Genomic DNA, 24,708 nt, shown 5'->3' with positions numbered 1-24,708 from the left:
CACGTATAGTTTGTCTCCTTGGCGGTTGTGTGGGTGTGCGGGTGTTTACATATATGTGCCTGCATGTGAGCGTTTGATTGTGCAAAAACTACTGCAAGCAAAATGCAGGCTGATGACAGGACACCATTTAGCTCCCCTGCCACATTAAAGGGACAGTCCGCAGAAAGGGTTTGAGTTTCAGCATCCTCCTTGTGCCAAATACCACAACACTCACCACGGGACAATTACATACAGAGTGGCTTTGTTACACAGGCATTGGCAGGACATCTTTCTCCTCCTTCTCTTTTTTCCTCTTGACCTCTCTTCTTTTGTCTTCTCCTCTTGTCTCGTTTTCTTTTTTCGCTCTTCGTTCTGCTCCCCGCTGCTTTATTATGAGTTATTATAACGGCTAATGAAGTGTGCAGGCACACCGCTCCAAAGAGCATTTTTATTTTCCATCAACTCAACTAATGAAAATTCATGGAAGCAGTTGTACATTAGGCACCAGCCTCTTGTCAATGGAAAAGCAGTAATACGACATAGTCCACTCACTAAAACAGGGTTGCCAAGCATAAGGCCCGGTTGCCAGAATCGGCCCACCAAAGACTCCGATCGGGCCCAATGGATACCTTTGGACATTTTGAAGGAGGGCATAAATTTTGGACTTTTCATAAATTTTGAACTTTTAACTGTGTTTTCATACATTTGAAGGTATTTCCTCTCCAAGGGCATTCATACAACAACTAAGTAATAAAGTTATAGATAAAAAATTAAATGACAGAAAAGTTCCAATTTAAAATTAAAATGGAAAAATATTGGGCATTTTCTTTGAATCAACAGTAAAGCTGAGCAGTAAGCTACCAGAATATTTTCTAGCTGTTAAAATGATACTTATTTGTCTCATATTAAGATATCTGAGGTGTTAAACTTGTTCACACTGACTGAAAGGGGAAACTTGAGTGGCCCGGCCGACTTGAGATCTAAGTGGGTTGTATGAGACCCGGGATTTGACATCCCTGAAGTACCAGATTACTGACATTCCAACATTCAGTACAGACAGAAATCATAAAAATTGCAGTAAAATGTAAACTACAGAGAGAAACAGAGCCCGAAGCAAACCAAGTATCAGGAAATAGGCACATTATGCCAATAGCATAATTATTACTCCTTAAGTTTAAAAGCTGTCTAACTGCTTTAATGAATGCTTTCAGACTCATAATTACTTTTGAGAAACAAATCAGCAACAAAATCCAGAGCGTTTTCTTCTCTTTAACTGATTTCTGGACTTCCAGTGCATTTTGACTGACCGGCAGTGATAGATTGCACCACACTTGAGGTCAGAGCACATTTTTACCTTTTGCAGCCGTGAGAGGATTAATGCGACAAATTGAGTATACACAGCGCTCCACAGTGAAGTTAAATAAGAAAATATCATTGCCTAATGTGCGTGAAACTGGACTTAACAGACACGGAACGTAATCTCGCCACCGATCTCGGTATGTTTATGGTCGCCTCATGACTTTTAAGATCGTTAGAAACAGTAACATAATCGGATTGGACAAATTCAATTTAAAAGTAAAACAAAACACAAAGTAGCAAAACGGCTGGATAAACAAGTTATGAAAACCAACAAGTGGCACGCGGAGACGGCTTCACTCGGGGAATATTTTCTGTTTGTGTGTGTCGTTGTCATAGATAAATATGAAACAGGTTCACAGCTTTCGGCAAAGCCCTGTGACACATACATTGTGTCTACGTGATGTCATGCTAAAGCATTTCCAGTTTTTATGTGTGGAAATGAAGTGCACACATCAGCGGTGGAGTGGAGGAGTAAATAAAAAGGAAAATTGGATGAAGGTTTACAGTCATTGTTCCAGCTGACTTTAAAAGCATCGACCTCCTGAAGGGTTTGATCTCGCTGCTGTAATGTTGAGATACAGGACTGTGTAGAGCACATGGAGAAAAGAGGTCATATTAAGGTTGGTGAAAAATGGGGAGAGGAGACGGTGGTGGGGTGGTACTTGTTAGTATCACAGTGCTGTGTTAAGCCCTCAGTCTTTATGGAAGAAGCTGTGAGTGTGTGTTCTACAACCTGCCAAGCACATGCACTGAGATAGAGGCCATGTGCTCAGGTTTTTACACCAAACACTCAAAGAACATAAAGTACACACATGTTCCATTTTTTCCGATGACTTCTCTCTTCTTTTACAAAAGCCTTAAACAAAGACTGCCCACGATGAAGCTCAATATGTAGGTGGACACCTTTTGCGTGATTGCAGTTTTTCGTCTTACACTGTACACGTTTTACTAAGTTACACTACACATTCTTCTGCCTGACTGCCCCTCCAACTTTTGTACAGACACTGCATCATCATTCCACCAACCACAACACGGGATGCTCACAGTGAAAGAAAGCTGGCCCGCACTCCAACCCAAGGAAAGTTTATTCAAACGAGGCTGTAATACGAATGAGCACTGTTTTATGCAGTTATTCTATCATCATCATGTTCACCTCCATAGACGTCGATGTTGATACGGTTAATTTTCTGACCGCTCTCTAACATTTTTCTGTTAACATTCCTTGGAAAACCTTGAAGTTAATCTTGCATGGAATACAGTAGTAAAAATCTGAGTGCTGGTGTACTCGCACAAGTAAGTGTGCGCCTCTATTTATACCCATCAACCTCTCTATTCACACACATTCATTTTTCATTTGAGATTCTTCTGTATGTGCTTTTCCTCATTTGTTTGTCTTGGCCAGTTTGTGTAACCAGGAGCATTTCTGCATACCTAACACAGGTTTTGGGGTTGAGAGAACTTTCCAGAGGTTTTTCATGACATTAAGACCAATGTTTTTCCTGCACATTAAACTCTTAGGTGGCCCTCCAGATAGTTTTTTTTTACTGACCAGCTTAAGGGGAAAAATACGGTTCTGGAGGGAATCACGATTTAGTTCTTCTTTGTATTGCAGTGTGTTCTAATAGCATTACCCTTCATGAATTGGTTTCGATGGCGAGGCACTTTTTGCTCGCTGTAATCATTCCTCTCATTCATAACAGTAATCAAGAGCTGTTTGTTTTGACTGTTTGAAAACAGGCACGAAACACTGGGAACCAGTCATTTTAAATTTGATTCTTCTTTTTTTCGAAGACCGCAACGCAGGTGATATTGCCTCATGAGCTCATACACATAAATCTGAGGGGGAAACCCTCTGGCATCATACAGCCATGATGAAAAGAGAAATTAGGTGTCACAACAGTGGCAACCACAAAATAACTTGTGAAACCAGGCTCTGAATATGTGTGTCTGAAAACACGGAGTTTGTTTTACCGCGTTTCTTTTTCACGCAGCAGCATGTTTTATTTAATATCTGGCTCTGAGGTAGTACAGTAAGTGTTGTTTGATTTATGTCATCGTTCTTGGCTGTGTAGTACAATTTTCTTGATTTTCTTCATTCATGGTCTTGTTCGTACATACATATATACATATACACACACACACATACATATATATATATGTATATGTATATTTGTGTGCGTGTGTGTATCAGGTATAATAAATTGGCTTTGGCTTCAACAGGGCAAAAAATCAAAAACCTGCACTTTGCAGTTGTTTTTACAGCACTACAAACATCTTTAAGTACATTTAAAAAGAACAAAGAAAACTAAATTAATACGTTGAAAATACATACATTTCATAATCTGTAAAGAATGCATGCAAAGGGCATTTTTCTTCTAGTCACCTCCACATGATCACCATCTGTCTCTTCTTTCTCTCTCTCGTATTCTTTTCTTTTATCCTACCTACACTGCCTACCAGGACCTCACTTCATCCGCCTCGACGCTCCCATGAACAACATAACCACCTCCGTGGGCCAGACGGCCGAGCTTTTGTGTCGTGTCTCCGGAAACCCACCACCCACTGTGCGCTGGCTTAAGAACGACGCTCCTGTGGTACAGGAGCCGCGGCGGGTCTCCTACAGGTCCACGCTGTTTGGATCACGCCTACGCATTCGCAGCCTGGACACTACTGACACGGGATACTTCCAGTGTGTGGCCACCAACATCCAGGGCTCTGTTTCCACTACGGGCGTGCTGTTTGTCAAGTTCGGTGAGAAGACTTTGTTACCAGTAGCATCTAAGCATCTGTGCATCTCAAACTGATAAAACAGCCAAACTTTTAAAAACTTACTGCCGTCCATTTCCCCCCTACCTATTTCTATTTCTTTTCCTAGAGATCTGGCTCCTCATAGCAGCACTCATCTCAGCTGATTCTTCTTGTAGCTGGCAGCTTGCACAGAGAAAAATCTGGAAACAATATTGTTTATCCTGTAGTAAAAAAATCCCCTTGTCTTCTTTTCCAGATCCAGATCCGCTCCCTACGTCTCTGCCAAAAGAGCCCACGTAAGTCGCTTTTCCTCTAACCATTTTTCTCTCTGTCAGTCTATTCATTACCACAATACAAGGGACAGCTTCAGATAAGTTCGTTTGTGAGCAGATCCCACAGACAAATTGCAGATTATGAGAGAATTGCATTTTACATATTATTACTGGAACTTTAAAACTAAAGAAAGACCTGCTCGTGCATGTGTCACAAGCACCTCATCGGTTTAGGTTAGTAAAACTTATGAACCAAAGAGATAATATACACTGTAATTTTGTTTAATATTTACTCTGATAATTATTTTAACTAAAGACACATATTAGTGTATGGAGCATTCCTACTTCATACTGAAGTCTGCACATGCAGTTTTGAAAGTGGAAAACACAGCGATGATTTGTTTGTCCAGCTACAGCTACAATGCTGGTTTGCAAAGAGCTACCCTAAGACGTCCTATAAAGCATATTCATTGAGTAATCACTCACTTTATAACAAGGCCTGGTCTGTAATTTTCCATTTTATTGGTACAGGTCTCATGGGGAACTAAATGAATATTTAATATGAGCCTTTAAAGCTCAGATCTCTCTTGTTCTAGAAAGCTTTTCCACCCAACTGTAGACACGCACATGGTCCATATTTGAATATTTCAGTCCACGGTTTGGAATGTGGACTGTTGGGCCGTCACACACACACACACACACACACACACACACACACACACACACACACACCCACACACACACACACACACACACACACACACGCAGAGTTTGGGGCCCAAAGCAGACACTGACGCACACAGTGCTTTGTCTCTATATAGCATCTAATACACTGATGCTCATATTGGAGAAAGTGGGTTACTTCACTTACACACACAACAACTTTAATGAGCAAACAGGGTTTGGTTCATAATGTTAACAAATGCGAAACCTGTGCCATTCATTCAGTTTTAGAGGAAAACGAATAAAAATGATCCAGATCCACAACAGAATGCCCACAGTGCATCACTCCACCAGTTTCATGAAATTGGACTTGCTGTTTTTTTGTGTTGACAGACAAAATGCATTGAAAGCATTGATCTGATTTCTAGTCTATAATTAAGTTAGAAAGACGAAGTTTGACAACCTCCCCCCTCAGTATATACATCAATAACAATAGTGTTTGACAACTATTAGAATAGTTTGCAAAGGTAGCTGCATAACCAGAGCCCACCTTCACTAACTTCTGATTACAGTCATTCTGCCCTGTAAGTGGGCCTTAAAATTTGACAGAAACAGCTGAGTTCAGAAAAGAGCAGATCCAGGAGTATAAAGCGAGAATGAATTCTGTCTTCTGGTGACCTTGGTCGATTACTTGAACTCTCCCTTAAATAATGCTGTCTAAAAAGACTTGCATATTTTGTAAGTGGTTTTTGTTAAATGATACTTTAAAGTCACCTAATTCGATACCAGCAGCAAACGCACCCACAATGCCAATCCTCTAATATGAACATGCAAATAAAATTAAAGGAGGCCTTAAGTGGCAAATAAAAACCAAGTTCTACAAAATTCTTTTAGACAGCATCAAAATACGTTCCATAAAACATTTTCATGTTCTTGGCACTCTAACGCTGCCCAAATCAAAATTTTCTTTGTGTCTGGCATGCTTCCTTCGTTTTGTTTTAACGTCTCCCCGGTTATTGGATAAAACCTCTATGAATTTTTTTCAGTTCGTTTGATTCTTGCAGGATCAAAAGAGACGAAGCTGGATGATTTTCCCCAATGACATTATGGCGAGGCTCGCTGCCATGTTCCATGCGGCGTCCTGTGAATCAAAACTGCTGGCACAAAACGCATGTCAGACACTTAGTATATCCAGTCACACGCTGGCATGAGCGCGGCCTCATGCACGGCCTCGTGCACACGCGCCCCGCTCCCTCTTAAAACATCTGTTTCTGCCGTTTCTTTTTGTTTACATGTTTTTTTGGTGTCTTCCTGTGCAGCCAAATTACAGCTTTCACAGATGATGCAGTTGGTTCACAAAAGAATCACAATGCACTTTCTCAAGGGAAACATCAATAAAAAGAAGAAATTTCAAAGAGACTTTTGGCTTCGCAGTACGGTCGTGCTGGAAATAAACTGAAATGGAAAATTGAATGAGATTTCAAGTAGGAGGAAGTGATTTTAGCCTCCTTCTGCTACATACTGACATTCACTCACCAGCCACTTCATTAGATACACCTTACTAGAGTTTGATCGGACTCTCTTTTGCTTTCAGAACTGCTTTAATTCTTAATGAGCAAAGTATGGTCGATTATACGATGCTGTCACGTCAATATGGACAAAAATGGGAGGAGGAATGTTTCCATGGCCTTCCTAAAACTATGCTATGAGGGGAAAACTAAGGCAGGCTGAGATATTTAAACAATACTTAATTGGTGGTAAGGTACCCAATTTTTGCCAAGAAAAACCAAAACACCACCAGCAGTTTGAACAATTAGTACAAGGAAGGATAGAAAATTCTGACCATGCAGTGTGAGCGTTGTAGTTAGAAATTGCAACTCGTCAGACCTTCGAACATTTTTCCAATCTCCTGTCATCCCATTTTGGTGAGTTGTGATTTTAGCTGACAGCAGTGGCACCTTTTGTGGTCTTCTGCTGCTGTAGCCCTTCAATGTTTGTGTTGTGTGATCAGAGATGCTCTTCTGCATATCTTGGGTATAACAGGTGTTTCGTTTAAATAGTTCTTTTTATTTTTTAAAACCTACTTTTATTCCTTGTTGTCGGTTGATTGTCACCTTATAGTCACAAAGTAAGTATCTTTTCTTATTTGTGTTACTTCTCCCTTCCCATTAGCTCATTCTCCACTGCCCTCTAACACCAATAAGGCATTTTCTTTTTTTGTGTGTCATTTTCAGACCGTTCTCTGTAAACCCTAGAGATGGTTGCATGCAAAAACACCAGCTGATCAACTCTTTCAATCATGCCACGTTCAAGTCACCGTTCTTCCCTTTTTGGATGCTTGGTTTGAAACTAGCACTTGAACAAGTGTATGTTATTATAACTGGGACAGTGCCAAACATTCCAGTTGTCACACAAAACCACAATTCTCAAGCATTCTAGTTAAAATACACCCATATGCTATCTATAAAAGATTTATTTTCATTGTCAAAGTATCATTTTAAACCATGAGGTTTCTGCTCTTGCATCATAGTCACACATCATTTTATGGTAACGTTTGTTAACGTTTATAAACTGCTTTCAAAGGCTTTATACTAGTGATAAAAGTTGGCACAAAGAAAACTTTGATCCAGCAGAACACAGTGATCAGCCTGAGCCTTGAATAGCTCATCGAGTTAGCTCTTCAACAAACTAGACACATTGTACGCCATGGGTGTGGAAGAAATTACCTTCTCCTCACCTTGTTTTCTTTTCTGTCGACTTTTAAAGGAAAGGGTTGCAGTCAAGCGGAAGCAGCGCGAGCTCGAGTCATTACAGTCATTACAGCCTTCATTTAAATAGACAGGTGCCTCCTTTGACAACAGTGGAGGTGCGGTGGCGGCGGGCTGCTGCTCATCATTAGTGTCACGGCCAGCTTATTAGCTGTAAAGTTAGGGTGGCAGCCATCAAGAAGACAAGTTCACCTAATGATGACACTTGGTGACCTTTGGCCACTTACCTCATACCACAGCTGTTCAACAATCAAAACGTCTGCTCCTTTAGAGTTTTCTGAAAGACATCTGGTTTAGAAGCTTGTCAGTTTGTGTGAGTTGTATTCATTTACCCTGCACTGTTTTTTTTTCTTTCTTTCACCTCCTGCTCCCAAGAAGCTGAAAGTGACAGCGGTGTTGTAGGGAAGAATTATCCGCAAGTATTGCTCATAAATTTTGGGGAAAATTTCTCGCCACCCACCTTGTTGAACCTGAACGCAAACTTCAGGTCCTCTGTGCTGCCTTTGCTTCAGCCTGGGCTCCATCCCTTCTGAGCCGAACTAAAAAGTATACACTCTGTGGTGTGCAAAGGATTACAGTGTGTGTCCCGAGGGTTTGGTTTTTAGTGCGGAGAGCCTCAAGGTTTCAGCTCACAATCCAAGCAGTTTGTGTTGAATGGAGCTGCCTGAGACCAGAGGAAGGAAGTGCAGTAAAGCAGGTCTGAAATTAGGGGGGGAAAGACACGTAGATGATTGAGAGATGGAAAGAGACATCTTAAAGTTTAAAGCATGGCATTTTGGAATGTTAAAGGTTTGGTGAAATGAAGATATTTCAGGGCTTCTGTCTTTCCAGATGCCAACAGCTAAAAATGAGCAGCACCAATAGATGGTCAGTAATTAAATATGGATATGTGGCTCTGCGTGGCATGTCTGTTTACTTATTCTTTCTGTTTCTGTTGTTCCAGGTATGGAACAGTGGAAACCTGAAAATTGTTTTAATTTTCAGGTTACAGCCGAAACATTATGCCAGTATTGCAACCCTCTTAATCGCAAATTTTGTCATTTTAGGATACTTTTGCTAAGAGTTGGATGAGATGAGTTATGTGTACATGATGACCCACGGCACACTGCTTTGCAGCCACTCCGGTTAGGCAGCTTTACAGCCGCCTCTCTCCAGTGTAGTACACACAGCTCTCCTGTCAGGTCCCGGCATCCCACTCAAATAGGGAAGGCATATTTATACCATGAAAATCAGCTGTGTCAGTCAGCCTTCCCCTGACACCACCCCTCCCCTACAGCTGAGCCACGTACCACACCCCACCACAGTGTATATGTACATTTTTAATATTAACTTACTGTAAATTAGTGTTCATTGGTAGTGCCTGTAATGTTATTTTGTCTTATGTGATGGATATGTTGCACGAATCAGTTGTGTTTTCATACACCAGCGAAGCAAGCAAACGCCGCTGCTCTAAATTTTAGAAATTAGATGTAAAACGCGACGTAGCTTGCAGCCAGTGCAGCCAGTGCAGGTGGCCAGCAGGGGGCGACTCCTGTGGTTGCAACAGACAAGTGTGGGCCTAACTTGTCCGAGTGCAGACCAGAAATCCTTTGCTATTGTCCAACAATAAAATTGCAACACACAATATGAACTGTATTTTTAATTGTTTTATAGTGATAAGCTGAAAGTGTTATTTTTGAGGCTTCCTATGTCCGTGTTTCCAGCCTTTGATCGAAGCCATTTCACTTGTACAAACATTGTAGCTTTATATTTACAGCCATGCATGGTGTATTTTCCTCTAATATCTGAAAATGTGCCTTCAGGTCCACCTGTTATCTGTCCAAGTTAAGGTTCAACGCCTAATTGCTGTGAGTTACTTTTGACTCGCATCAAATCTAAAGCGCTGATTCAGTCCACAGTCCACTATTATATCAGCAGTTACCATAATTAAGAAGCAGATTACTGTGTCAGGGCTCCTGCTTGACATTCTCCTCCATCTTCTCTCCACCTTGGAGATGTTTTCACAGAGCCTGCACAAACACAGGGAGAGGGGGGAAAAGTCTCGCCTGCCAAAATTAGAGCGCCCCAACTTTATTCATTCCCTTTTTTTCTGCCTATGCACGGCGAGTGGGGTGAAGGGAGTGAAAGACAAATACTGTTAGCAGAGTAGGAGGATGATGGCACCATTAACATTTGGGAGTTGCATGTTTTTCTTTGATGCCGGAGTCCAGTCGGGGTCGGGGGCGCTCAGGTGTGATTAGCCGCGTGAGCCAGCGTGAGATTCCGATGTAAGCTCACATCAGAGGCAGTTAAATACTCCCAGAAAAAGCTAGCATCTAAAGTCCCCACGCTGCGATAAAGCTGCCTAAAACAGTGGAAGATGCAGTTATTTACTCTCTTTTTCTGTCTGCATTCGAACGAGACTCACATTAGGCTGAACCTGATCTTTAAATGCCTTTTTTTTTAACTTGAATTATAATGTTAAAACACTAAAGGGAGGCACTGAATGCATGACTTGGAAGTTTGCATCATTCATATGGTTAAAGCAGCTGTAAAATATAAAACCTGAAAGATTTTTGTGTTGGTGCCAAACCCACAGAGGTATCACCCAACTCTACATTTCCTTTTAGTTCTGCAGAGCTTTGACCCAAAACCCACAATACAGTTTCTGCATGGAAGTGAAAGGCACACAGGTGTGATTAGCAACCAGCAGACCAGATATTTTTCCTCAATACTGGTGGAGACCAAAAGCAAAGCCATATTAATATTGATCATACGTTTACTAGATGACAAGAAACACAACTAACGTAAGTTAAATGCCGGTGGTCTTTTGTGTCTGCTGGGATGTGTTTTCCATCTTCCTACAGATTACAGGTTATTTCCTAGTTCCTTTTCAGATTTTCAGAAACAGCAGCTTATATATGTTTCCCCCCCCCTCAAAATAAAGATGTTGACTTACTGGATATACACAGTTTTAATCTGACAGAAGCAATAAACACACTTTACGTAACACAGCCGCCGATCCCAGAGTCTCTGTCTGTGTTTATAATACAGGGGTTTTCTCGCTGTTTGAAAAGATTAATAACACCGCACCCCGGCTGTCGAGGCTGTTTAAATTTCGCAAAACTTTCCCCCGCTGCTTTTCTCTCGGCGCTGGTAAAGAAAAAAAAAAAAGTTAAGAAAATCACAAAAATGGCTGTTTTCTTTTTTTCTTATTTCCTCCTTTCCCTCTCCTGTGCCTCCTTTCTCCTCAGTCCACTCTGTGCCGAAGAATAAAAGAGAGGCAGGTTTAACAGAGAACAGGTTCTCTCAGCTCTGTTTTCTCTGGCTCCTTTGTTTTATTTGGTCAGAGCTCTAACCTTTCTGCTCATTGCTTACACTTAATCTTCCTTTCACTCGCTTCGACGTATCCCCCTTTTTAGGAAGTGAACGGTTGAATGCGCTCGATGAAGGACGCGCTGTGCTGGTTTACTCATCATTAGTGTCCATCAAGAGCTGAAAGTCTTTATTGTATCAAAATTTCTGTTGTAGTGAGTGTGTATATATGTGTGTGTGTGTGTAATATCTTTATTTACTTTTTATAAGCTTGCGATTAATTTTCCGGTCGATCTCTCGTTTACATGTAACTTGATGACTTGAGGTGATTGCTCCAATCAGGTGTGTTTAACTGTAATATAGTGTAAATGCACATTCAGTCTTAACTTTTCCTGTATGTGTGTGTGTGTGTATGTGTGTATATACATATGTCCTCTGTATCTCAGTGTGCATGTGGCTGTGTGGCAAGAAACCAACCAACACACTGTATAAGGCTCTGTAATTAGCCAGCTGTCAACACACTAGATTAAATCGACCTTGGAGCTGAGGAGACAACGGCCCGGAGGCGTGCTCCGCCTTTTAGCCTGCTGGCAATCCTGTTGTACACTCAAAGCATCAAAGGGTTAAAAAAAAATAAAAATCCAGGCGCAATTTGACTTTGTATAGACGGGACCGTGGCGTGTGTGTGTCCCGCCCTGCACGGTGCTGGGGCTGATTGACAAATTAGTTTGAGGAAGTCGTTTTCATAACGTGTAATGACTTGAAGATGCCACACAAAGTTGACGCTGTAGCTTGACGAGGCTCGTGCGCCTGCAGTAATCAAAACAGACTGATTGAGACCCTGAAAAGTCTTTTCTTCCTCATGTAGAGCAGCTGTTATGAAATGTTTGTGCTTGCAATATCTGTGTAATTGGCACCGATTTATTAATACGGCTTGTAATTGCACACTTGATGTACGGCACTGCCTTCTAGGTGTGTTCTGCAAGCAGGGGGGAGGATAAAGCGATGCCGTCAAGGGTTTTTTAATCTGGCAACGATCAGCAAAGCATGCAAAATTAAACCACAATTAAGCTTTTAAATTGAATAATTGTTTAGGGAATCTATTACAGATTTTCAGCTCAAGGCTGTATCTTGTATTTCCCTCTCAAGATCTTCCAGCTCTTAGGCAACAAGAGACCGCAGTCACATAGTTTAATCAGTATAGGGCCGTTTCTGTAGGGTGTTATCTTCTCAGTAAGCATTTCTTTTGAGTTTAGGCTCACCTATTGTCTTTGTGGTTACTAGCTTCTTCTTTTTTTTACACTGACTGCAGTGTTTTATGTGGTGCATTCACATTTTATCTGCTGCCTTCCAGTGAAACTCTGGGTAATTAAATTTTTCCACATATGGCAAGTTTCCTTAAAACTCTCTCTTGTTATTGCACAGCTACTAAGGTGCCTTACAATGAGTAGACCAGCCTGATGAATGTGAATCTGCACCAGCTGGTTAACATAGCTTAGCATCAAAACTGAGAACAGGGAATGAGCCAGCCTGCTGCTGTCCAAAGTAAACAAAATCCAAACTGTTTGTTTAGTCCATTGAAAACACTGAAATGCATCAACTGCCTTCAGGACTCCCAAAAAGCACCACACATAACCTCCTGCAACCCTACAATCTGGGTTTTTTGTTTTTTTTAATCACTTTAGCAGTTTTACAGATAACACAATCAACATATAAAATGTGAATCTGTGGTGTTGGACAAAGCCGAGGTAGCTGCTTCCTTTATTTATGTCATTATGCTAGCAACCCCTGGCGATAGAGTCGCATTCAGCATACAAACGTTATTTCTTAACTTCAGGCAGAAGGTGAACATGCTGTTTGGCTAACCAGTTGCCTTATTTGATATTAACAAAACCCCAAATGCATGCTAACTCTGAAACGAGGCGCAAAAAAGTGTCCTGTTAGTTCAGAGAGATATGCAGGCCCGCCATTTCAAAACCACTCGCCCATTAAACCCCCCAGCCCGCAGCATAGTGCATGTGCTGTTTTTGGTCACAATAGACTCTTACTGAGACTGTGAACTTGTGTGCTGTATTGAGAAACCCTGGATTTTGGTTTCACTTCTTCGCACCTCGGTGCCAGTGTCAACACGGCTGCGGTTCTCTGATGCTGGCCAGGACTGATTATGATTTGCTCTACACCACAAGCATCGCACCCATTCAGACTGAGGGGATGACAGGCCCTCTCAATTTTTGGATGCATTTCTTCTCGACCACATGCTGATTTTCTTCAGCGCTTCAGACTAACACATGGGGCTCTTCTCTCTCTTTTAATTTTAGGAGTAGGGGGAACACATCTGTCACACTGAAAGTCTTTTTTCTTGCCATTCGGACTTGCACGCAAATGGCTCTGTGAGTTTTCTCAACCTGCTTGCAGTTTAATTGGGGTAAGAGCAGTAGCTGGTGGACAGTCCCCTATTTGCTTATGTTCATCTGCAAAACGTGGAACATGAAGCGGGGAAACTTTCTTGGCGAAATTTATAAAAAGGTATTCTGTCCATGTTTGGGTCATTCAATGAAAGCCAGTCAAATCCTCCAGCCTGACCCTATTAAAATAAGCTGGTGTGTGTATCAAATAGTTCACTGGTGAAATTTTCAAAAAAGGGCATTATAGTTAAAGGTTCAGTGGTCACCTCACCAGGTGAAAAAGCAAGTTATAGCATATTAAAGGTCTCCTTTTTACCTGCATTTGCATATCAGACTCAGCTTCTAGTCTAGTCGTCAAAACATAATCAGTAGGCGCTCTGATGCTTCGTGTTCAAATATGAGTGTGTTTACTGTTCCACTTTGAAAAACAAAGGTTGTTCTGCAGGGACATTTTGAACCTCTGTACTTTGCATAGATTGGGGCCTTTTTCCCCACAAGTAGGCGTGCAAAAAATGCACACTCACAAACTGAGTCAAAGAAGTGCCCACAGAGTTGCTCTTACAAAGCCTATCTCTCTCACGTGTTTAGTTAAGTCCTCGGCGGGGCTTAATTGCCGTCTTGTTTGGGATTCTTTTTAGCGTGGTGCTGATTGATTGGGGATCAGGGCCCTAATATGACTCATCGGGGACGGGCCCTTTTGACATGCCCTGGTCCCAGAGCACCAGCGGCTGTTTGAAATCAGAGATCCCACCACAGCCTCCCTCCCACAAGCCCCACCTAAATGCTGCCCAACACACACACGGAGGGGGGGGGCATAAATTGTAGACGGCCTTAGCCATTAAAGCAATTTACATTATTAGGCATTAGACGCGACACACGTCTGTCTTTACACACATGAGTTTTCATACACCACTCTTTATTAACGGAGCTTTCGCACACATGCTTGGACAAGGCCGACTTCCTGTTTCCCAGGTTTCTTTGTGTATGTGTGTTGGTGATCTCGTTGGCAGGTCTGGTCAAGGTCAGATCTGGTAAAGTCTGTGTTTTAAGGTGTGTGTGTGTGTGTGTGTGTGTGTGTGTGTGTGTGTGTGTGTGTGTGTGTGTGTGTGTGTGTGTTTTTGTGAATCACAGTTTCTCCCTGAGGGTTAGAAGGTCTACACAGGGTATTTGGGTTTTCCCTGAACTCTGCCCTAAACCTCCCATGAACACACACACACACACATATACACTTTTGCACAGGAAAAAAAGGGAACTGTATGCAGAGAAAGTGCTCTTTCTTTGCCCTTGGTGGTGTGTGAGAGAAACAAATGGGCACAGTGTACATTGTGTCTATTTAGAGGTTATATAGAAGCTTTTGTTAGCAGTTTAGATCGCTGTCCTGCCAGCGAAAGCCAGATGGCATGCAGCACTTAATGTGATCAATGCAGTTTGCGCTGAGAGTGTTATTATCTTCCATCAGTTCAGGTCAGTTTATCAATCAGTTTAGCATTTATTAGTCCTGGCGCCCACCAAATTGCATGCATGTGACCAAAGGCCATTCAGGGTTTTGATAAAGTCTCCTTTTCTGGATTTTCTTGAAAAGCTAGATGAACGCAACCTCACTGGACCAATTCTACAGTTTTATTAGTGTCAGTGTGAGGCAGAGAGCTCAGATTATTAGTATGTTTTTCTGTTTTGATCAGATTCATTCACTGCTGTGAAATGATGTCAAACTCATCTTAGGTGGGCCAGGATAGGGTGAAGTCAAGTATGAGCAAATTTGGGCTGCTGGAGCCTGGTGACAAAACTGATTAAATTATGTTTCTTTTTCCAGCCTGGGTTCAGCTCTGTTTTTGTAAAGACTGTAAGAGATATATTGTATGCCTAGAGTTTACACTGCTCCTGCACTTTAGCAATTTTAAAGTGGGCTTTATAAAATGCTGCTGACCCAGTCTTAGCATGAAAACTCTTAGTCTGTGTGGTGAAAAATGACACACAGACACCCATGTTCATAACTGAGTCTTATGAGTCACAAATGAATTTGCCAAATGCATTACAGCTGGGATCGCATACCTTTTTGATTTCACCCTTCCCCATAGCCATTGCTTTGTCTGACCACTGATAATGCTTTCTGTAGCACTTTGATACATTCTAACGATACACTTTGACACTTTCACATCATCGTCAGTCCAAAAAAATAAAAATAAACAAAGCCTCTAAAAGTTAACCCACTCAATACATTTATTTTAAGTGTGTTAAGTGATTTTTTTATATACACCATGTAGTACTATGTGGAAAAGCAGAGATATATCAGGATATCCATTTTTTTTATAAAATGTTAGAATCTAAAAAAAAGTTGCATTTGTTAATCAGAAAATCTTGAGGATTCGACCGCCTCAATAAGAGCTAAAGTGAAATTATTTGCTATTAGGAGATCATTTTGACTTCATGTCTCTTGGTATAAACACAGAACTCAAAGAATTCCTATTTTAAATTGATGGGGAAATCCCCAAACAGCAAGGAGGGTTGTTTTTGCAGCCAAGCCAGCAAACACTTTAAACAGTTTTCATCTGATTTGACCTCTGATTCCATACATGCCATTTCCATGTCTAAGTAAACAATCAAATTAAAGTTAATTTAGCTAATGCTTCAGAATAACTCCCCAAATATGTGTCTAGTGGTGTTTTGCGCTGGCTTGCTTCTAGAGGGACTTTGACTTTGTTATAATGCAGCTTCGGCTGATAAGCAGTTCGTGTGAGTCGGCGAGGTTCGTGCATGCACAGAAACCTTTTGGTTTGTTGAAATACTATAATGTTTCCTCCATCACAAAAAGGTTCTGTGAACATACACAAAGTTGCACATACGTACACATATATCAAGCACATTGTAAATATATACGACAGCTGTGAGAGGGTTTGCCTGGCGCTTTCACCAAATGAATAGTTGTGTTTGTTTCCACGAGTGCAGGAGCCTTAACTTATCTTATTATTGGAAGGTTGGACCTTGAAGACAAGTCATATCCCTTAAAATACCTTCAGCAAAACCATTTTTGAGTATGCCTGTAAGTCCGTGTCAAGATTTGTGCGTTACACCGGTTGTCACACAGCAGGTGAATATTGTACTATTATAGCTGCCAGTGATTTCTGGAGCATTCCAATAAATATTTTCTCTTGTACTCACATTCCTTAAGTTTGTTTGTGTGCTTCAGTTTCATCAACATATTACTACTTGCCTGTAGTTCCCAGGAACTCCAGACAAAATGCCTGGATACTCTGAATGTAAAATGTGTCGAGAAACAGCAACACGACTGATGTGTATAGCAAAGGAAAGGGGTTTCCACCTGATCACATTGGATAATAATTGTTCATTCATCCTAAAAAGAAATTTATAAAGTGAACCAAAGATATATTTTCAGTGATTTTGCATATTGATTTCTGACACTTTTTACTGTTGTTTCCTTTTAACTGCTCTTACGGCAAACTTTAGCACAGAGGATCTGGTCTTCATTGTTAATCAAACATGCTGCACCTTTGTTCACTCTATCACCTCCTACAAGGACAAAGAGCCAAATTCAACATCGCACCCGGACTGAATATATCCAGCAGTAAATTAAAAAGAGGCTGTAAAAGAAAAGAAAGAAAAAATCTACATGTATTTTATGACATCTGTTGAAGAGTATCCCTTTTCTCAAATGTATTTCTTAGTCAATCTTTCAAACCCCCAGAACAGTGTTTAAAGTCACAGGCTCAGGTATAGCTCCCTGACATTTTCATTTCGCTAGTGCGAATTTTGAAAGGGTTAATGATGTTAGGGTTTGTTTGGGTTTTTTTTACATTGCAGTAGATATAATTTTAAGTTTCACCTTCCTTTTCACCTGAAACCTTTCTACTTTTCTAAAGTGCTTTGCACTTTTGGCAAATCACTTTGTAAACTGCTTTTAAAGGTGCTATATAAATAAAGTGTATTATCATTTGTAATGCTTTTTTTTCCGTGGGAATTGCAGAAAATGTATCCAGTGGACAAAGGCATACAGAACATACTGTCAGCAGCTCATTAGAAGCTTTGTTTAGTTACAGGAATGTCGTTTAAGGTGGATGTCCTTAAACTGAACATAAGTCTTTTTGTGTGTTTTCTCTGTCATACAGTCCCCAGTGTGTTTAAAGACGGATTATTTATGAGCTTCACAACAGTGTTACCTTTCTCCGTGTCTTTTGTGATTCTTACTCGCTCTCATCAAGGATTATTTCAGTTTCCTCAGGAAGCCGTGCTTGTGTTCAAACATGCACATTCTTGTTCCTTAAGCACCGTCAGTAGCCAGTTAGCCAAAACATGTGTCCTCCTGTCTTTTTTAAGTGTCTGTCTCTGTGTGTTCAGATTGGGATCTGTGATCTAGGCTATAAGCTGTCGTAAATCATGCACAAAAGTGTGTGTGTATATATCTGTGTGTGTGTGTGTGTGTGTGTGTGTGTGTGTGTGTGTGTGTGTGTGTGTGTGTGTGTGTGTGTCGGGGGGTAGAAGCAGGTTTGCTCCTGGCAGTCTTGTTTCACTCTTCTTTATTTTCTGCTTTCCTTTCTTCTCTCGTCATTATTGTTTCCACACGGATGTTTGCTGGCAGCCTGGAGTCAATTCAAGGAATGCTATTAAGAAAAAAGATAAAGTCAGGAATCTATTTGCAACAGAGATATGGAAAACAAGAATAAAATTTGTAATAGCTCTCCGGGGGGAGAAGACCTCTTACGAAAATAAATTACGAACTGATGTATTTGTTATACTCGACTGACAGTTTGGAATTCAGAGCCCTAATTTTTTGTTACATGGAAGTCAAACATTATAAGGCTGTTTTCCCATTTTGCTGGTCCTTCCTGCTTAAACGACTTTAGATGTTCTGAAAATTATCAACATTTCTATTTTTCAGATATCAGAGCTGCCAGGTTCTTTGTATTTTATATTTTATTAATCTTTGACCCTCCTTTTAATGTTCTTCATTACACTTTTTCCTTTACTTTCCTTTGCTTTGGGTTATAGTTTTTGCTAAGGCATTCATGTGGCTATTCAAGCGAAAACCCTCCAGCCCTCTCCTCCTCAGGCAGCAAATTCGACTCTGTGACCCCTGAGCTCTGTTTGTTTGTATGTATGCGTCTGCCGAAAAACCACTGGGTTTATGTCAGGCTTAAGCAGACATATTGCCTCCTATACTCCTAATTGACAGACAGATTGACACCTTCACTGCCCAAACCCTCCATCCTCCAGGACCTCTGAGTCCCGTCTGCCCTCTGGGAAAGTGATGTCACCAGGTCAGGAGTTTTGTGAGGAGTGATGGGATTGATGTTGGTTCTTTTCCTGCATGTTGAACTCTTGTATTAAACTTTTCTGGGTCTTATAGCAGAGCGCAGTGCAACACCAGCATCTATATCTGGGAGTCATTTTTGCGTTATTATAGATAAGATAAGTATCTAAGTTGCATTCAGTGAAGTGTTTTACAAAAATAATTTTCTAGGTTTTATCTCAATTCAAGAGTTATTCAAACAGACAGCTTAATGAAAGCTTTAGCTTTTATTTTTCAAAGTCACTAATCACTGCACTGGCTTTTCAGTAAAAATCAGTTGAAGTATGTGCAAGAATTCTATATTTGGCATTAGCAGAGAAACAAAGACTGTGATTGTAGACTATGTTCAGACCAAGTGATAAGCAATGAGACTGAAAAATGAAGCCAGAGTAAAAATATTCAAAGGGTCAAAGCCATTGAGTAACTTTGTTTCGGAATAATTCTCTATTTTGTTGTCTTATTTCATTGTTTTATGTAAACAACACTCTTCTTCCATATTTATTGATACAAAGTTGCTCTTGTAAAAGAGGAAATTTTTTTAAAGTGAAGTGGTTCACAGTTTTCCAAAATGTCTGGTTTTGATTCTTTGGCACCTGGTCTCTTCAGAAGTGTAGCCTTTTCTGCTAGTCAGTGGAGCACAGATGCTACACCCTAAATATGACTCATTAGGAGAGAATTCTAATGTCTAAACCCTGGTTACAGTCGCAGTGAGATAAATATCTAGAGAGAGAGATTTTTTTTATATATTAGCACATAATTAGCTGGTTTCCACTGCATCATCCTGTTTAACCAAGCTAGCATTAGCTCACAGCTTAAATGGTCACTCCAGTGTTTGGTTACTTGTCTCTTAAAAGGGGCCATAGAGGCTCCAAAACAGTAGTCCACAAACCAAACCAGTGACACATCCATGTTTTATACACTTTGCCTTAGACCCACTGTCTGTGTGCTTAAAAGTGCAGCCTCCCCATTTATTTAAATGATACCAGACTGAGTGGGTAGCCAGGCAGGCAGTAAAATAACAGCTGGATCATCTGTAAACGGCAGACACTGAATTCCCCATTTGTACTGTTTACCCCGTTACTGTTTATATTAATACTGTGATACAAAACCACAGAAGAAGAAACCTTCTTCCTCCTAGTATTATAAAGCTTCATTCATGGTTTTGGCACCCAATAAACCCTCATACTGATGGCTATATTAATCAAGCTTAGCATTCAGGCAGTTTCGACCATACTACCAAAGTTTTGCTATGCTGGATGGAAAAAAACTGTGATTTTGATTTTGTTTTCAGAGAAGCCTCCTTATTTTTTTTCTCTTTTTTAAAAAAATGCACACCAGCTCAAATTAATCCCTCATGTTTGTTCTTACATCCTTCTTCTCTTAGCACTCTGTTAGTTTCCTTCTCTCTGACAGAAGCCTCTATTGTTGCAGTCAGCGAGCAGCAGTAACATGATGACCAAGAGGGCCTTCTTTCTCCATTGTATCCTGATGCAGTGCCTCAGTTTGCCCTCACTTGCTGTTCATTCCCAGTGTGGTCACGGGCCACTGGCAGCCACAGATCCCAGTCAGCCTCAGCCTCTGGTGGCCATTTTGGCTCCCTGTCAGTAAGAGATCATTACACAGCCCTACTGTGATAATGAAATCACGAGTGCACACCAATGGAGAGAGCCCAACATGCTGACGAATGCGTGTAGATTTCACCTGCTGCACAGACAAATTGAAAAAGGGAGACTTAGATGCACTTGTGCATCTCCAGATGCACAAGTGCCGTCTGATTTGTTGTTGGGCATCTTTAATCTGTTGCAAACATACATAGCGTCTAACACATAAATTTGCAAACAGTTGTATTCAAGTGATACAATACAACTCATGAGCTTTACTGGGCATATCCAACCAGTCACCTTCTTTTCTGACTCTCTTTAGATGATTTGCACATCATTGCACTTTGGCTTTTTTTACATGACAATTATGAATTTATACAACATAATATGTATAATGGGTTGGTAACAAAAAGGTACATTATCCTTTTAGTTAAATTTGCAGGTTTAGAGCAGCAAAAAGTTATTGGTCATGTTAGACCTCCTGATTCTGTCAAAGCATTTATTATTCCTGTCAAACCAGGATGAGAGTGATTAAATAAAAACTAGTTTAGGGGCATCCCTAATCAGGATACAACAGCTGTGACCTCATGTTGCTAGCAGCTCATCTCCTCTTCACTCAGCACCCAGAGCAGCTAATGGAAACAAAACCCTAAAATCTAAAGTGTCATCAGGATTTCCCTCCCCCTTCTCATCATCCTCAAATCCTTTCCTTTCCATAGCATGCTCCAACAAAGAGCATTGAGATTCACATCCCTTTACCCCACAACTCAGCACAAACCCATCATCACAGACTTCTTATGGGGAAACACTCGAGCTTATATCCTCAAGGCTTAAAGGTTTCTTTCATTATCAGAACCCTACACCAAAGTTTAATCCTCAAATGAGACCAGGACGAGGCCGCTTGTCATATACTGGAGTAAAGAAAGTGTGTGCTCATTCGTGTCACAGCCTTTTTGAGCTGTGTTCATGTTCTGTGTTCATTGGTCGGACAGTTATCTTCACTGCCATGTGTCCCACTAATGAATAAAAATCGTCACGGAAAAGTTAAAGCAGATAAGAGTGAAGACGAGTCATCACATTGGAAAGTGGAATTGGGAGAGTTTGCGGAATCTGTGGAAATCCTGAGAACTTTGGACGTTTTGATGAATATGGTTTAAAAAATCCAGATTGAACAACTTATTAGAGATATTCAGAGTTGACTCAACATTTTTTAACATTCTTCCTTAACTGAAAACTCTCCCTTTCCTGATAATTCTATGTTTGTGTTAAACCACAGGCCTTAAATCCCGGAACGTGTCTGTGTCATTGTACTGATGTTCTGACACAGTATTAGTCAAGAGATCAGAGAGAAGACATCAAAACGAGCCCACTCCATCCTATCATCAGTTTGTGGTTTATATGTTTCATTGTCCAAGCACGTGTGTGAAAAACTGAAAATGTACAGTGCAAAGGTTTTGAGCCACTCCTAATTTCTTTAGAATTTGCTTCTAGGAGCCAGACTTTCTTGTGATGTTTATTAAAATGGTCTTGAACAACGATTCTCGGTGCTTTTTCACAGTTGTTTGGACATTGGCTGCTTTTTCACAGTGTAGTCCGTGCACCTGACCAGTTCAAGCAACTGACTGCTGACCTATGGCTTGTTCAAGCATAAAAAGGCACCTTACTCAAATGATGAATCAGTATTGTGTCAAAACATAATCGAAAACTTCGCAAGGTACCAATTTGAAATTGCAACTTTGGGCTAGCAGCCTGTAGCAATTGTTCCCATTTATTTAGTTGAAGCAACATCAAACAAAAAGCTTAAATGGCCTTCAAGGAAAACTATTCCTGAAGACTACTTAAAGAAATTATAAGAAAGATGCCAAAGGGAATTCAGGCAGTGATGAAAAATAAAGACTCACACTACAGTTGTACAAACTCTGTTTTTGCTTTCTATACTTTATTTCCATGTAGGCTTGCACATGTTTTAATATATCCCTGCACCTATTTCCAATTTTGCTAGCAAAACATAAAGAAATTTGAAGTGGCTCAAGACACAATATTGTAAATATGTCCATGTTCTTTTCCTTGTAATCCTAATTTTAGTTTACAGAATGACTCCAGAGCTGCTGTTTGAGTCTGAGGGATGGTTTACCACATTGGTTCAAATTAAAACATCTCAACACCTATTAGATGGATTACCATGCAATAATATGCAGATGTTGGATTATGTTACCTTATGTATTTGACAATCTCCTAGCACCACCGTGTGGATTTACATTTGGGATTTCGAGTGAGACGTCCTGAAAACATAAAGCAGTGTTAGCTTTGTTTTTATAACAGGGCCAAAATAGTTAGTATGGATAGGATCAGTCTTGTTCTCTTATTGGATGCTTTCAAATTTATAAAAAACTCTCCTCCCACTTTATTAGGTACACTTGCTCAACCGGTCATTAACAAATAACTAATCAGCTAATGACATGACAGTAACCCTTTAGCCATGCAGACGTGGTCAAGATGAGCTGCAGAAATTCAAACCAAGCATCGGAATGGAAAAGAAAGCTGAACGAAGACTTGTGGCATGGTTGTTGGTGCTAGATGTGCTGAAACTGCTGATATACTGGGATTTTGACACACAACACTGTCAGATCTCAGTCCAATTTGGCATGCGGTGGAAGGGGAGAAAAATCTGCACCAACTGCTTCATGCTCTCACGCCAGTGTGGATAAAATCTCAGGGGATTTTTTTCAGCACCTTGCTGAATCTGTGCCACCAAGAATTAAAGCTGTTTTGAAAGGACGGTTATAATGGGGTCCAACCAGGTAATAACAACATGTACGTAGGTGTTTTTGTACTTCCATTCTTCAACAACCATCCACCCATCCAATGTCCTCCATTTGTCCAATTCAGGGTTGCTTCATGTAGCTCACATGAGCTAGATGTTCCATTTATATCCATCTCCCTATTTATTTATTTAGAGCGTGAAAAAAGTAAATAAGTATTTGAATCACATATGAATCGCATGAGTTGAACTCTATATCTTTTCTACACCTATTGTGCAAATGTATTTACCACACAGGTGTGGTAAATACTAGTCTCTATTTAATGCTGTGGATGTTAACCTGGGTGTTGGGTGGAAATAGACCATGGCTGCTCAGCAAGCACTTCCCTGAATAAATAATGAGGTCGGAAAAAATGTAATTGGACAATGCATCAGTGTCTTCAGCACCTTGTTTAGGCTCTGTGGTGAGGCTCGTCTTTCTGTTTATATCTGGATTATAGATCGAGTCTGGAACGGAGAAGGCTCCCTTTGTAATTAACTGTTATAAAACATTATACAGAGGGCCCGTGGCGTTAGTGTGTAAAATCAAAGGCCTGAACAGTTATTCACTGTTTACACAAATAGCAACCGCACTTGGCTTTCCCCTGCTTGTGATAGCTTACACTGACACACACAAACACATGAGAAAATAAATGGACACGAAAACACCGAGAGAGGTTTTCGGAAAACCTCAGATGTCTCACAGTGATTAGGTTTTCGTAGATGTGTCTATCGCTCTTCGAACATGCTGTTATCCATTCCTTCCCTACCAGACGAGATGCTTTAATCATCTTCTTAGACATGGTCTTGGAAGCTACGTTGATTTGGAAACCAGTGAAAGAAGCTAAAATACAGGAAGCCCAGTGAGGGCGACTTGGGATTCAAGCTGAGCCGCTTTGGTTTAGGGCGTTCTGACTTGCAGTAGTTATAATTTGCCTGCGGGGATCTGGCTGCACTGCGGTGGATCGTCTCCTCTCCCTTGTCATTTGCTTGTCTGTGTGTGGCTTCATGCTAGTGTGGATGTTTGTGTCCACCGTTCTCTGTGACGCACAACCAAACTAACCTCTGGGTTGCCTGGACACACTCCAGCCCTTGCTCTTTATCCCGTTTGTGTATGTTTTCTCATGCCAGAGCTACCTTTTTTTATGTTCCGCTTCATTACGTTCAAAAATGGCAGGAACCTAACCAATTATAAGTCTCTCAAATTATTCAATTATTACTGCTTACAATTACCAGACACTCCCTTTTTTGCTTTCACCTAAACACAGGCGGCTCTTCCCCAAAAGGGTGAAAAACATCCAAAGGAGTATCAGTTTGTGCATTTGCGGCTTGTTGAAGGGGTGCTAAGCCCTCTGCAGGCCCACCGCAACATGAAGTCATTATTACTGCATATTTTAGTAGGAAATTACATATTCTGGGGATAAAATCTGTTTAAACCTGCATTAAGTTGTAAAGTTACCCTATCTCTGAGTATGCAGACCGCTGCCCTGGTAGTCGTGTGTGTGTGTGTGTGT

At 40.8% G+C, this 24,708-nt stretch overlaps 1 protein-coding gene across 1 annotated transcript in view; it reads left to right on the top strand.

Annotated features, from left to right (window-relative positions):
- The window catches only part of ror1 (receptor tyrosine kinase-like orphan receptor 1), a 129,753-nt gene that overhangs the window by 88,064 nt on the left and 16,981 nt on the right, over window positions 1-24,708 (top strand). The window contains exons 3-4 of the mRNA XM_005944251.2: window positions 3,799-4,089; window positions 4,343-4,382. Of these exons, the coding sequence (XP_005944313.1) occupies window positions 3,799-4,089; window positions 4,343-4,382 (331 nt within the window). The remainder of the gene's footprint in view (window positions 1-3,798; window positions 4,090-4,342; window positions 4,383-24,708) is intronic.

This window comes from Haplochromis burtoni, unplaced genomic scaffold (genome assembly GCF_018398535.1).
Source record: "Haplochromis burtoni strain Fernald_Lab_line unplaced genomic scaffold, NCSU_Asbu1 Contig_398, whole genome shotgun sequence".
In the NCBI taxonomy this organism is placed as follows: Eukaryota; Metazoa; Chordata; class Actinopteri; order Cichliformes; family Cichlidae; genus Haplochromis; species Haplochromis burtoni.
Note: the sequence above shows the minus strand (reverse complement) of the source record. Positions and strands in the feature narration are given on the sequence as shown.